The 15,475-nt window shown below is 46.3% G+C and overlaps 1 protein-coding gene across 1 annotated transcript in view; it reads right to left on the reverse strand.

Moving 5' to 3' along the window:
* The window catches only part of VIT (vitrin), a 102,319-nt gene that overhangs the window by 20,828 nt on the left and 66,016 nt on the right, over window positions 1–15,475 (reverse strand). Inside the window, exons 8-10 of the mRNA XM_087436422.1 lie at window positions 14,546–14,602; window positions 8,081–8,143; window positions 3,198–3,345 (exon numbers count right to left, since the gene is read on the reverse strand). Coding sequence (XP_087292548.1) covers window positions 3,198–3,345; window positions 8,081–8,143; window positions 14,546–14,602 — 268 coding nt within the window. The remainder of the gene's footprint in view (window positions 1–3,197; window positions 3,346–8,080; window positions 8,144–14,545; window positions 14,603–15,475) is intronic.

Genomic DNA, 15,475 nt, shown 5'->3' on the forward strand with positions numbered 1-15,475 from the left:
GGTGAACGCAATTGTGGGTTCCAAGCCTCTGCATGTGCAGAGCAGGGGGAGGTGGGAGAGGGAGCATGCCAGTACTGCAGTGGTTGAGGCTGGCCCCCTGGCGTGGACCAGAAGTAGGAACTCAGCCGGTGCAAAGAGCAGAAACCAAGAGGCTGGCAGAGGATGATGCTGCTCTGCTGAGAGGAGAATAGAGTGGATAAGCAGAGAGGTGTGAAGATGCAAGGAAAGAAGGAGGGAGGGAATGACCAACGACTTGTCAGTCCTGTGACATAAATCTCCCCTCATTTGGGCTACCTGGACTGGTTTCCTGTTTCTGGCACCCAAAAGATCTTTGTAGGATACTGAGGAATCAGGATGTGGAATGAGCATTGCATTTTGCAAATCAGACCATTTTTATACTTCTTGTATTTTTACTTCTTATGTGCCTTTTGTTTCCTGTTAATAGTTGGTACGAGTCTTTTAAATTCCAAATTTAAAAGTCTAAATTTAGACTTAAAAGTGTATATTCAGACTTAGCTCTCCTAAGGAAAGCCAAGGGAAGGAGTCTTCTAGGAGAGCTGTGTGGATCAGTGGCAGCAGAAGTGGAGGTGAGAAGCCGAGAGGAGGAGAGAGTCTGAGTTACATAGTATTTCCTCCTTGGCCAGCTCCTTCCCAGACTCAGCCTCACCTTTGAGCACTCATTCTTGATGGAGCCACTTCTCTGAGAGCCTCCTTTCCTCACTAGGACACAGGAAGGTGGAACCAGGAGCTCTCTGAGGTCCCAGCGCTCTGTGATTCCAAGAGAGCAGGGCCAATTCCCAGTGGTTGTAACGTGGGTGTCAGAATCGGGTGAGAACCCCAACACCACAAGAGGAATCAGATTCTCAGCCGGCCCAGCGCCAGCCCCTCCCGCTTTGCTTTTCCAGAAACACAGGCCTCACATCTGCATCTACCTCTGCCTCCTCACCCTTCCCTGCCCCACTCCCTCCCTCTCTCTATGCACTAAGAGCCTTTGGTAAAGATGGGTTGAAGGGGCCGGCCCCGTGGCTTAGGGGTTAAGTGTGTGCGCTCCGCTACTGGCGGCCCGGGTTCGGATCCCGGGCGCGCACCGACGCACCACTTCTCCGGCCATGCTGAGGCCGCATCCCACATACAGCAACTAGAAGGATGTGCAACTATGACATACAACAATCTACTGGGGCTGTGGGGGAAAAAAAGGAAGAGGATTGGCAATAGATGTTAGCTCAGAGCAGGTCTTCCTCAACAAAAAGAGGAGGATTAGCACGGATGTTAGCTCAGGGCTGATCTTCCTCACAAAAAAAAAAAAAAAAAAAAGATGGGTTGAAGGGACCCACCCAGGCGAGGAAGCCAGGCAGCTGAACTCAAAGCTATTTCAGCTGGGTACGTGGATTTCCCCTTCAGCTTCATCACAGCCACTCTCCAATTCATTTGTTCCCCACATTCCACTGATGGAATTCCTCAGCACAACCTATCATTTCATTATTGATCATTTCACCTAATCGGAACCCGAGGCTGGAAGGGAGAGGCAGCTTATTCAGTCTGTTAGCCCAACATTCATTTATTGGATGTCTTCTGAGTACAGAGCCAGTCACTGAATTACAGAACGTCAGGGCTGGCAGAGCCCTAATAAATCATCTGGTCCGCCCTCTGTACTTACAGATGGCGGCACTTACACGGAGAGGTTAAGTGACTTGTTTAAGGTCACACAGCAGAACTAAGGCCAGAATTCGAGATGCTGTCACCAGTTCATTCTGCTTTCCACCCCACCCTGTGCCCACAGGAGGGTGGAGATGGCTGATTAGTCTGTATGTGCATAAAGCGAAGGAAAACAGATGCACATTTCTCTTAAGTGTTCCAAATTAATAAGGACCCCAGACAGAAAAAAAGATGAATAGCAAAGACATTTTTAGAAAGTGAAATTGGAACGCATGGAGGTAAACTCTTTCCTGCAAATGGTGATCACATTAGGAAAACGTGAGGGAAAAATGTTTTTCGAGGAGAAGGAGTCTTTGTTGAATTGTTTTTCTTTCCTTGCTACATTTGTTCTTCAATCCATGTTCTCCTCAGCACACACTATTCTCCTGCCATTTTTCTTTTCCTTGACGTATTTATCACCTTATTTTCCTATTATACTATAAACTTTGGTATACACAGCTTTTAAAGCAGCTATTTTTAATGCAAGATGACACACCAAGCTTTGAGCCCCCCAGTAAAATTGAACGGGGACATCTGGCACTAAAATGCTTACATTTCCTCCCTAGAGAAGCCTGCTATCCACTCGCTATCTTTGAAAGGTAACACAGGAATGAAAATAGGTTGACATTTTGAAAACAAGAAAATAATGACCGAAAAAACGTATTTTCCTATTTCAAGTTAAAGTCCTCAAGATAGATCATTTGACATTGAGGGTTGGCATTTGCAGTAATTGGTTATTTTCATATATTTGACTTTGACTGTAAACAAGTGCCAGTTAATTCATCTACTAATTTTTCTTCACAGGAATAGAAGATAGTACTAAATGTGTTACTGGAATTTAATTCTAAAAATATAAATGTTATAGGTTCTTACGAAAATAAGGCATTTTTGTTTATTTCTTTTGACAACTCAAAAATAAATATTGTAGTGTCTTCGACATAACAACCTCAGTTAAAATGCTGCTCTGGGTGGTCCTCAGGAAATGTTTGAAGGGTTGGGAGACCCTTGGAATGTTGTCAGGTATGAACGTTTTTACCTTTCAGGAAGAATAAATAAGCTGTGAGCAAGAGGCACCAAGGTCCACATGAGTTTCCACTTCCAGGGCCAAGCTGCAGATCTGCGGGGCAGGAGGGGTCATGGTATGTCTGTGGGTCCTTTGTCGACAGTGAGATAATTATCCTGCCCTTAATGGTTCTTGGTCAAAAGTCCACCTATTGTTTGAGATTTGTGCTGGCTTGTTCTTTTGATTGTTTATTTTCTGTCGATATCTATATATACTGTTTCAGAGAGAAATCTACCTACCTCCAAGTGTTTATGAACCTGGCCTTTCCTTCTGGAAGTCTCAGATTTCTTAAGTGACATCTGCATTGCTTCCATGTCTTTCATTTACACTTGCATCAGGAAAGAGAATGAATTTGTGCCCTAGGAGGTGCTGGTGTTACTTGCGGTACAAAATTAAGAGTGCGACATCACTTGGTTTCTGGGTTCAGAACAGCACTCACCCATACTGAACGACACCCATCAGCGGACCGGCGGGGCCGACGTGAAGCGCTTGGGCGACGTCAGCCAGGAACTGCTTCTGGATTCGGAATCGACGTTTGCCAATGCTTGCGCTCCCATCGATCAAAAACGACAGGTCAATTTTGCAGTCTGGGGAATGGAAAAGGACTCTGTTATTCTGATTCTCTCTCACTGCATCACCTGTACATTCTCTCACTTCCCTTTCTCCACCAGAGCCCCCTGAGATTCTAATGAAAACAAGTAAAAAGAAGTAACAAGAAGCAGGGTATATTCATTTATTTATATCCATAACAGATTTTCACTGGGCACCACGGTCCTGGACAGTTGGGCTAGTACTTTATTTCCACAACTGTTCTAGAATTCTCTGTATCAGCCTTCAGATGCAGTCACCTCCCAGTCAAGTTTGGAAAGGCCCAGAATGGTTTCCTAGGCTCAGACCATGTAAAGTGCAGACCCCCAGACATGGGAATTCCCAAGACTGAGTCTCAGGAGCTGGTGGTCTTTTACTCTCATCCTAACTTTTTAGAATTATGTGTTGTATCTTTAAAAAGTGTGAAAGAATCTGCAAAGCCAGGGCTGAGGGAAGGGCGGGGATTGTAGGATGAGAAATTGATACCAATCTTCTCCTTCACTTCCCCACGTGAGGCAACCATAGAAATTATCCACATTTATCTACAGATATCAGTACTTGCTTGTAGCTATCTTAGATCTCCCCCCTTTCTTTTAGTTGTGATAAAGACTAGGATAGTTGTTCTGGTTAAGATCTCTGGACTTCTGTGACTATATATGTAGGTTATAATGGAGTTGGGGATGGTGGGGCTGCAAGCTATTTTCAGTCTTTCAAATGCTAATGGGAATTTCAAAAGCTAATAGAAGTTAGTGTCTTCTTTGCTCTCAACTGAAATTTTATCAGTTTATCAGTACGATAAAACTGATTATTCAATGCTGATCAGAAGTTCTTATTGGGAGGTATATATCCCTTTGATTAATAAAAAATGAGAATGAATTATTTAACAAGTGCAATTTGGGAGACAAAAATATTTCAAAACAGTTCCATGGCGGGAAGGAGAGGGAGAGAGAGTAAAGTTAGGAATTTCGGGACTGGGGTATCCTGGAGGACCCGTGGGCCAGCGCTGCCCTTTGAGGGCAGGGGTGTAGCCGCCCGGACAAGCCCAGATCTCTCTGAGCTGCACATGACCGCCCATGAGGCCACTCTTGGCTTCTGTTCTGTATATTGCATTTGCGTTGCTCCCATGTGACTGGAGTCTCCCCATTCCCCAGAAGGAGAAGCTCCATAGGCTCTGTATGTGCTGTCTGATCTTGCAGAGGTGCATGGCAATCCAAACCAGAGAAGTAGGCGATGACAGGGTCCTCTCTGGGCCTGTCTGACTTGGCTCCACCTGGAATTAGTGCCTCAGCTCATTAGCAGATCTTGCAAGCTTTTACCTCCTGTCTGCCTGGACATTCAGTGCATGCCAACTCCTCCTGTTCAGCTGGCTTTCCCTGTCCTTTGCTGCCCCAAAACTGCCTATGCCCAAGCGTGATCCTAAGATGAAGATTGGAAGAAGCAAATAAAATCAAGAAGTGAAGTTTAAACATGCCACTAAAGCCTAGGATCAAGCAAAAGAGAAGCAGAACTGCTCTATGGCTTGTCATGTTGGACCCCAAACAGGGCCAACTCATTCTCTCCCAGGTCTGGGCTTGCAATGTGAATTGTTGCCAGCAGGTGGCAGTGGTGTTCTTCAGGGCTTGTCCCGCACGGGCACCTAGGGTTTGATAGAAATTCGGACCCCTAGGCTCCACCCAGACCTGCAGAATCAGATCTGCATTTTAACACGATCTCCGGGTGACCCGTGTGCACATTAACGTTTGAGAAGCACTCCTGAAGAGGGGTTTTCCTTCCAGATGTCAGGAGATTAGTTCAATATGCCTTTTAAAATGAAAACTTTTTTTTTTTTAAATAACTATTAATTAGTGTAAGGACCAAAGGGGATTTTCTTTTTAAATGAAGAGTTAATGGATTTTGTAGCCTCTATTTTGGTTTTCATAACCAATTTTTTTCTCCTTCTTAAATCTTGAACTGTGTTCAGGATTGATGTGTTCATTTCATAGCTAGGTTTTAGGAAGGTGAGATGTTTCTCTATTTCCTTAGTTCTCTTCACTCACTAGCCTGATGGCTGACATCAGGGTCACCTTTGCTCTGCCTTTCCCAGAATGTTTTAACGACAGTGGTTCTGGCTCAGGGTATGTGCGCACTGAGATCTAGTGGCTTTCTCACATTGAGAAGAAAACATGCTGATCTGAAGATGACAACATCAATACTAGAGGATGGAATTGGATTATGAAATGTTCAGCATGAGCGATTTATTATGGTCACAGAGGATAGAGGTTGGAGGACGAGGAAGAAAAGGTAAGATACAGTGACTACAGAAATCAATCTACCAATTTTCTTTTTTTGTGTGTGTGAGAGGAAGATTAGCCTTGAGCTAACATCCGGTGCCAACCCTCCTCTTTTTTGCTGAGGAAGATTGGCCCTGGGCTAACATCCGTGCCCATCTTCCTCTACTTTATATGGGACGCTGCCACAGCATGGCTTGACAAGTGGTGTGTTGGTGCATGCCCAGGATCTGAACCTGCGAACCCCGGGCCGCTGCAGCGGAGTGGGCGCACTTAACCGCTATGCCACTGGGCTGGCACCCCCAATTTTCTTAATTGCTTTGGTTTTCTTCAACATACTACAATTTTAAGATTAACGCTTTGTGTTGTCCAACACATTAGGACAGTGTTTCTTAACCCTGGATCGGAGTTGCTTATGCAGCTTCAACAAATAAAGATGCCTGGGAATCACTCTGGGCTATGCTTCTCAAGGGTTAATGTGTGCAGTCCCTTGATTCTGTAGGTCTGGGTGGAGCCAGAGATTCTGCATTTCCAACAAGCTCCCAGGTGATGCCAATGCTGCTGGTCCTCAGACCACAATGTGAGCAGCAAGATCTAGGGAGAGTCTGATTCAGTAAGTGTGAGGAAGGAATTGGGCGTCTTTAATTTTTAAAAACGTCTTCAGATGATTCTCATACACAGCTGGGTTGAGACTCACAGCCCATTGGTGGCTGACTTGTAGCGACTATATGGGAGCAGAATTTGCTACCCCAAAATGTGTCTCTTTGGTTTGATTATTGTTACTTTTTTTAAATATTTTTTTCTTGTGATGAGAACTTTTTTTTTTTTTGAGGAAGATCAGCCCTAAGCTAACATCTATGCCAATCCTTGTCTTTTTGCTGAGGAAGATCGGCCCTGAGATAACATTTCTATTGCCAATCCTCCCCCTCTTTTTCCCCTTTTTCTCTCCAAAGCCCCAGTAGATAGTTGTATGTCATAGTTGCACATCCTTCTAGTTGCTGTATGTGGGACGCCGCCTCAGCATGGCCGGACAAGCAGTGTGTTGGTGCACCCCTGGATCCGAACCCAGGCTGCCAGTAGCAGAGCGTGTGCACTTAACTGCTAAGCCACGGGGCTGGCCCCTGGCTTGATTATTTTTAAGAACAAAAGACTCAAAGAAACTTTGACCTTCCCCTTAACTGCCTAAAAGAATTTAAGTAGAAGGCCTGTTCCAGGAAGGAGTTAATACCATAGATAACTACAGTATAATATAACTAGGTGTGGTAGACAGGGAGGAACTTAGCAAGACTCATTTGATCAAAGTCCTCTCCACTCTCATTGTTTCTGCAAGGCATGGCAAACATTTGCTTTTCCATCTCCATGTGAATTGCCTTCCTCCTTCTTGAAGTCCCAAACCACTACCCCCAACATCCTCTGTCTTTAGCTGAGGATGGTATTTAAGGTGGTGGCTTCAGCCATTTTGGCAAGTTACTCAGTTTTCCTGGGTTTCTCCCGTGTATACATGTTATTAAATTTGTTTGATTTTCTCCTGTTTTTCTGTCTCATGTCAATTAAATTCTCAGACCAGCCAGAAGAACCTAGAAGGGCAGAGGAATATTTCTTCCTTCCCTACATGACTTTCTGGGGGAATTTGCAGGTGCTTTCCTTGGCTTGCAACACACAACTCCCTCCAGGTTTTCCTCTTTTTCTCTAGTCCCTCCTTTCTGGTATCCTCAGGTATCTATTTAGGGTTGAAGTTCTTTAGGTTTAAGTCCTCTCTTTCTTCTTACTCTATCCTGTCTCCCTAGGTCACATTTTCTGTCCTCACAGCCTTGGTTTTGAATCATAGCTCATCATCTTCCAACTCTAAATGTCAGGCTGGGCTGTTCCTTCTGAAAGTCAGATCTGGGTAGTCAACTCTGTAGTAGACCGAATGTCTTAAGGAGGATGATAGACATAAATGATCTCCCGGCCCCCAACCTCCTCCATCCCAGTGGTCCTTATGGCAGCACCATTTATCCCAGTTGCTCAAATCATCTTTATTTCTCTTTCTTGCACCTCTACCTCCAACTTTCTAGATCTTTTCTTCCAGATTCTTCCTTCTCTATATCTCTTGAATTTGCCTATTTCTGTCCATTTCTACTTCCAACTCTGAGCTCTGTCTACCATCATCTCCAGTGGACCACTGTCCCTACTGGCCAGCCAGTCTCCTTTCATCTGCCCTTGTCTCCCATTCTATCCCATCCCATTCTTCACCCTGTTGCCATAGTGATGTTTTAAAAATCTAATCCTCTCCCCCTCATGCACACAGAAAGTTTAAATCCTTCAAAAGCTTCCCTTTCCCCTGAGAACAAAGTGACACAAGAGAGGAGATAAATAGATCTAGGATAGGAGAGAGGCGGGTTTGGGTGGGAGTGAGGGGGTGGAAAGGAAAGACAGCAGTCAGATGTCAAAGCCACTATGGGTTTCTAGTTGTCAATTAACTTACTTGGATCTCCCTCGGATACTGGCTCCGAAGACTGTGTGCTTAATTCTTCTTTTGGAACAAATCCTGGAAAGAGCAGTAAAACTTTTGTTGACTTACAAGAACAGGAAGCATCTGGCCTTACCCCAGGGATGGGGACAGTGGATCTTCACACCCAGCTCAGGGGGCTTGGCTTACTGCTAACTGTGCTCTTCTCCACACCACCCCCATCGTAAGACATAAGAATAAATTAATATTTACTGACAGCCTACTAAAGACACAGCACTCCGCCGGATGCTCAGGGGATCTGAAGTCAGAAGACTTGAGTTCTGTCTCCTGTGCCTGTTAACTTAGTCTACCTGAGCCTTACTTTCCTCATCTGAAAGCACTAAGCACTTTGCCAGTGTAAATGATCCCTCTGTAAACTCTGAAAATCTCAAGGTCAGGGCATGAGTCTCGCTCATCATATAAACCTTTACTGTGCCCACCACATGTAGGTCCCCAGTCAACATTTGGCGATTGAGTCAATGAACAAAGATGAGCGAGACACAGGGAGGACAACCTAACGGGGCTGGACGTAGACTGGAGGGGAGGAGATAAGATACAAGCGACTCAAGCAAGTAAGAGGGTCTAAAACGCAGCCCTCCCCTCCAGCAGTCTGAGATGAGAGGTGAAGATGCAAAAGAGTTTCATGGTTCAACAGGCTGTGAGTTGAATTTCAGTCTCAGAGATTTTCTTCAGAGCCATTTACACGGAAGCCAAGTTCACAGATATATCATTTAAAGAAATAAAGACAATAAATAGGAATCCTTTTAGGCTCCGGCGAAGGGAAACTTGCCGAGAGCTCCCATTTTCAGGACGCCCGCAGCGCCCTGGAGAGCCTCAGAGTGGCGGCGGGCGCTGGGGGCTCTGCTTGTTCTTGGCTGCCGTGAGCTTTCTCCTGGCTTGTTAGTTTTTCCAGTTTGCAAAACACATGATTTCATCTTCCTGTTAAAGGTCAGCTGGCTCATCCCACTTCCTCACATCCTTTAAAAAAATCCACTTTGAGTGTCTAACGGGATTTCTCAGCCAGGAGCCTTGGGAGGGGAAGAAATGCGAGTCCGGGGGCCTCTCTCACCTACAGTAAAACCTGCCCGAGGACCACCGAGAGCGAAGGCCGTGTTTGCTGCCGGAAACGGGGAACAACACTCATTCATGTGAGGGGAAAACCCGAATACCATTTTGCAAAGAAGGAAGGGGAAATAGAAGGCAGTGAGGGTCTAAACCCATTTTCAGGTGGAGAGGAGCTCACCCCCTTCTGGCCTTTTGTCTTCACGGTTCCTTTTTGTTATCCAATGTTGTCGCTTAACCCAGGCCTAACACGCCCTTTGCAGCATCACTGGACCCTAATGTGTGAGGTGACAACTCAGAAAGGCTGCTCTAGCTGAGCTCTCCCTCTGCGTCCCCGGCTGGCTGACTAGACCCTCCTAGTTCTGTATCCTGTGCATCTTGATCTAGTCATGGCGGGAGGTTGGGCTGTATAATTACCTGCATTTAAAAGGACCGATCCAGGTTTCCACAAGTCCATTTCCCCCGATTTTCAAAATTAAAAAGAAGCAAACTTGTTACTTAGAGGAAACCAGCAGAAGCTCTCCAGTGAACTGCCAGGATGATACCGTTTCCCAAGTGTGGCAGCAAGTTCAGTAAAGGAGCATGGGACCTGACTGTGCCATGAAGCAACCTGAAAGCCGTAGGATTTTCTCATTTAAAGCTCTTAAAGCCAAAGGCAAAAACATCTTTGTCCTTTTCTCTCCTTCACCGTGGACCAAGTAATGGAATAATAGGAATCTTGTGATTCAAAGGGCCCTAAAAGCTCATCCAATCCAATCCAACCTCGCAGCCTGCTTCTAAAGCATCCCTACTAGTGAGTGGCTGGCTGGTGCTTGAACACCTCCAGAGACAGGGAACTCATTCCATACTCAACCAAAGTAGTGCATTCCTTCTCGGATTATTGAGACTGGGAGAAAAATTTTCATTGCATCGATCTGAAATCTTTATCCATCCCTCCATCCACTCATCCCTCCACGCACACTTACTAAGCACTCTATATGTGCCCAATATCATTCTAGGTACATATGTCTCACCCATCGTCCTTGGAACTACACAGAACAAATCTGGCCCCTCCAGAGAGCAGGCAGTCCACTCGTTTCCTGAGGCTCTGCTTCACTCTGGGCCTCAAGCAGAATAAAGCAAAGTGGCACCTGGCATTCTGTTTGCAGTAAGATGCTTAACGCTCTCCACCATGAACTGGTGCTGATGAACTGGAGGAGTGGTCGGGAAATGGGGATTCTTAGCCAATAGTCCCTGATCTCTTTGGGGGAATCATGGCTGGGAGGGGCTCAGAGGCAGCACAAATGTGTTAGGAAGACTCATTAGGACACCAAAATGGCGGGTTTTCTCCCTCCCTCCTCCCCCCAGCTCAGAAAACTAGGGGCATAATCAACGGTTTCATTTCTTAAAGGCCATCGGCTTTGCTGCATGCTGGAATTATTAATACACTCAAAAGAAGTAATATTTTTCTTTGCATGATTAAGACGCCAGGCTATTTTGAAAGGTGGTCTGTGCTCTTGCACATTCTGATTTAATGGCCAGAACTGAGTCTAATCTGGCTCAGCCATTAAGCACATGCATGACCTTGAACAAGTAAGCAACCCTCGGTGAACCTTCATTTCTTTGTGAATAATATTAGCAGATTGGGTGAGATGATCTCCAAGTTCAAAATATTCATAACCACATTTATGTGGTTAAACTTGCTGCGTCTTTAGCCTTATTACTCTATCGCCACCTACTGGTAAAAATATACACTTAGCCCTTTTCCTAAAAAACGTGCTGGTGACATCCCAGGTTCTGTCCAAGGCTTTCAGCACCCTTGAATGTCATGAAGAATTAGAATGCTGGGTGCTCTGTCACCTCAGCAGAGATAAACAGTTCCTGACATCAGGGATTTCGAAGCCTCTTACTCCCCTCCTGAAGCCTGTCCTTCTATTAGTGCCACTGTCCTTTGTTGGTGACAAATTTGTACCAAATCACCTTTATCCAAAAGCCAAGGGTTGAAAAATATTTGGACAGCTGAGACTTGGTGTTTTTGGACTTGGTAGTAGTGAGAAGTAAATTTGTGAGAACATTTGTATTCTGGTGTCAAGGAGTAACAGGGTGGTGTAGGGGAAAAGAAGTTATAAGACCCATCCTGAGTCCTCCAGACACTAGCTGGGGGCCCCGGGGGGCTCGCTTACCTTCTCTGATCCTCACTTTCCTCCTGTGTAGAGCTGAGGTCATAAAGACTTGCCCTGCCTCACATGGAGGTAAATGTGTACAAAATCACTCTGAAAAGTGTAAGGCACTCTTAAAAGACAGGGGATTATTTTTGCGACAGCCCTTGCTTGGTCATCTCATAGATACAGTCAGTGTCTAACAGAAGTATTCATTCGGAACAATTTCCATGGTAGAAACCACTACCATTTACTGAGAGACTGCTTAGTGTAAGGCACTGACCAAACGCTTTATAAGGTTAAGTCACAATAACCCCGTGAGTTAGGTACAACTCTGACCCCATTTTACAGGTGAGGACACTGATGCACAGGGAGTGGCAGGGCTGAACTTCAAGCCCAGGCAGGCAGGCAGGCTCCAAAGGCTGCACTTAACCACCGTCTTTTTATCACACATGAGGAGTCCTTGTCACTTCAGCATCTCAGGGTGCTCATTTAGGGCACTGAAGAGCACACTCCCTGGCACACCACTTGTAACTCACATTAAATGTGAGGGGCCGACACCATCCCTGCTCTAAGACTCTGGCGATGATCTCTGCACTGGTTACAGCTCCTTCTATTCCCTGCACCTCTGGAAGTCACCGGCATAGGACCCAAGTGGGAGCTGTGACACATGGCCCTTAGGGCTCTAAAGTTTTATGGGTGGAAGCACAGGTGGCCCTTCCGCTCCCAGGTTTCTCCCCAGTGACTCTCCTGGGGTGCAGTATTCAGGAGGAGGCGGCAGTCTGAGAGGAGCAGGCTTCTGGAGCTAGGGGAGTCTCCACACCTCCCTTCCCCTCATCCGGCTTCATGCTCCGAAGGCTGCAAAATTCCCGTGAACTTCCTCTTGCTCTAGTGAAACCGGAAGCACTCAGAGAGCAGCTGCGCTGAAGGGCATGAGAGCAGCCCATCGCACAAGGGCTGTCAGAGAAGGCTGAGGACAGTCTGAGGTCCTGGGCCCGAGCCATCACACTAGCGAAGCATTGACAGTCCCAGGTTTACAAATGAGTTACCCTCCCAAGCTAGATGTGAGATATTTGTTTGGGACCTGGCAGCCTTTTCTCATGGAAACAACATTTACTCCATGGTGAGGTTTCCAGGCCAGTGAAGCTTATTTGATGGTACCATGAAGTCAGACAGCATAAGGATGATTCTGAGAAAAAGTCTCGGAGTTCTAACTTAAATCATCAGGAGCACACCACCCTTCCCTCCCACTGGGGATACAGCAGGAGCCACCATGCTAGCACCGGTGGCTCCCATCCCAGCGCAGAGATCCCTGGTTGCTGCCAACCACCCCCTGAGCCATGTCTGATTTGTGTGGCAGGTCTGGGTATTTGTGCCTTGTCCCAGAGGTGGGTCCCAGGATGGGCAAGGTGGGGGCACGGGCTCCCCAGGTGGGGGGCCTCTTAAGCAGACCCAGACTCATGAGCGCCCTTGGGCGCCTGGGCTGGCAGAGATTTTCTCTTTGACACACTGAGAGTTGACAAAGCAAAGAGACATTTTCTAGAGATTAAAACAACTTGGCATGCCCCAAACTCTGGTGGCCTGGAGTTGAGCTGCAGATGCCAGCAGTGTGTGGGGAGGAAGGAGTTTGCAAGAACAGCAGAGCCGGGATGGTCGGCAGCGGGCAGCCTACCCAGGCTGACATAGGCTCCAGCAGGTTTCTGGAAAGCAGCTCCCGAGAGTCCTGCCTTTGGATACCTGAGGGGGTTACACAGGGTCAGCTGAGTTATGCAAACAGCAATCTGTTTTCTTCCCCTATTTTGCTGCCTGGTGAAAGTGCCCCTAGTTCAGATTTTCCTTGGAAGTCAGCCGAGATCCCTGCAGTTGGCTCTACTTTTGGGGTTTGCAGAGGAGGCAAAGATCTTGGTCAAGTGGGCAAGAGGAAGGAGCACCCCGTGCTTGGCTGCCGGAACAGTCCCACGAGCCTGTTAAGGCCTAGAATGGCCTTGGAGTCCTTGCCCTGCCCAGCGATCTGATTCTTAAGCCCTTTGTCCAGGACAACAGCATGTACCTTGGCAAAGGCACAATTGTGAAGCTCATAGAAGCTGCTAGCTCTGTCTGGGGGACCGCACGGAGCCCCTGCTCCCATCTGGCTTCAAAGCGGAACAGAACCTACTGTCTCTAGGAATCTTTTAACATGTGAAGGACAGACAGGTATCCCCCAGCAAGAGAAAGACCTGAACTCTTCTCTTTTGGGGTTCCAGGCCCCCCATCCTCATGCTCCATGGCTGCAAATGGAAATGTGTCCTTCCAGCAAAGTCTATCAGCTCATGGTCCAGGCCCTGAGCAGAGTTTGTAGAAGCATCTAACCCTGTTCCATTTTCCTTTCTAATCTCTGCAGGCCTCAACCGTGTCTCAGAGAAGAGAACTTGCTTCATCCCTCTGCATTCCCAGTTCTTGGGCCTAACCTTTAAGGGACACACACAGAAGTGAAGAAAGGGGGCCAGGGAGTGTCATAATTCATGGGAGAACTCCAGGGAGGAGAGAGAATCTGTGCTATCCCCCACGTCACAGAAGTACCGGAGCAAAAGCGGCTCTGCCCTTTTCTGGGAAATGATAAAAATGTCTGTCTATCCTTTACCCAAGTTCCTCCAGCACAAACCCCAGAGAGCATCCCTGTGCAGGTTTATAAGAGCCTAGTTGGGCCGGCCCCGTGTCTTAGTGGTTAAGTGCGCGTGCTCTGCTGCTGGCGGCCCGGGTTCGGATCCCTGGCGCGCATGGACGCACTGCTTCTCTGGCCATGCTGAGGCCGCGTCCCACATACAGCAACTAGAAGGATGTGCAACTATGATGTACAACTATCTACTGGGGCTTTGGGGAAAAAAAGGAGGAGGATTGGCAATAGATGTTAGCTCAGAGCCGGTCTATCTCAGCAAAAAAACAGGAGGATTAGCATGGATGTTAGCTCAGGGCTGATCTTCCTCACAAAAAAAAAAAAAAAAAGAGCCTAGTTACTGAATCCTTAGGAATTTCTATCACAACCTCTACAAAACTGCCTTGAGGGAATGGCGACGGGTGACAGCTTTGTTTATTAAATGGCTTCCTCACAAGCTGGGCCCTTGAGCAGTACCTTTTGTTGGCATAACTGGTTTAAAGCTCTCTGTCCAAATCGAAATCACATGGCAAGGATTTGGAAAGACACACCGCCTGTAAACAAGCTTACCTTTCATCAGTAGCTGGAAAGCTGAGTTCCGGTTCTTACCTGGATTGGCGCCGGGGCTGTTTTGGCTGCTTGCGTAGACGGTGGTGGACCAGAGATCTGCAATAACATTTGACTGGTCATAACATGAATTTTAATCAAACTGTTTTCATTCTTTCCATGATCCAACCTAGCAAGACATTGCCAAGGTCAGAACCAAGGTAAAGCTTGTCTTTGGGCGATCTGAAGTTGCCCCAGAGAAGGAGGCATAGAAAAGGAAAAAAACTGCATTTAACTCCAAACGCTGACTGAAAATTCCAGGTAATAATAACCCTTGTATTTCACAATTGTCAAATAAGTATCTTTTTACTAAAGGGCCATATGTCTTTATACTTCATTATTCTTCCAGTAATTCTCCTCAACTGTGCCACTCCTGAGGAGGCTAAAGTAAGCCTTCGATAGAAATGTCACTTAATGTTTAGCAATTTGCTTAAACTGCGTTAACATGGTATTAATGCAAATCGCATTAGCTTTCAGTCGTTTTTAAAGATACACAATGGGTTATCCTTAACTACTCTGTGAGGGAATCAAATACACTACAGCATTCATTATTCATTGGGCAAGTTCTCTGAAGCAAGGCTTTAAAAGGGAGGAGGGAGATGGGAGATTCTGTGAAGAGAGAAGCAAAGTCGGTTTTGGCCATGTAAAAACCAGCTGAGGGAAAGAACCAAGACTCATGGAGGGGAAGAGATAAGAGGTCATGGAAAAATATCAGTTTTTCTTAGAACTAAATCTATCTGCCATCAACTTTTCACTCCCTTTGTCTTTGTTCCAATTATTTGGACACAAACTCAAAATAGTTTTATTTTCTCTCTAATTATAAAGATAACACACGCTCACTGTCAAAATATATACTATGGATAGCAAGAAATCACCTGCAATCCCCCTGTCCAGTGGTTACTGTTTACAATTTTGGTATATAGTGTTGTATTC

Source organism: Ceratotherium simum, chromosome 11 (assembly GCF_057802395.1).
Source record: "Ceratotherium simum simum isolate JZ-2026a chromosome 11, ASM5780239v1, whole genome shotgun sequence".
Classification (NCBI taxonomy): domain Eukaryota; kingdom Metazoa; phylum Chordata; class Mammalia; order Perissodactyla; family Rhinocerotidae; genus Ceratotherium; species Ceratotherium simum.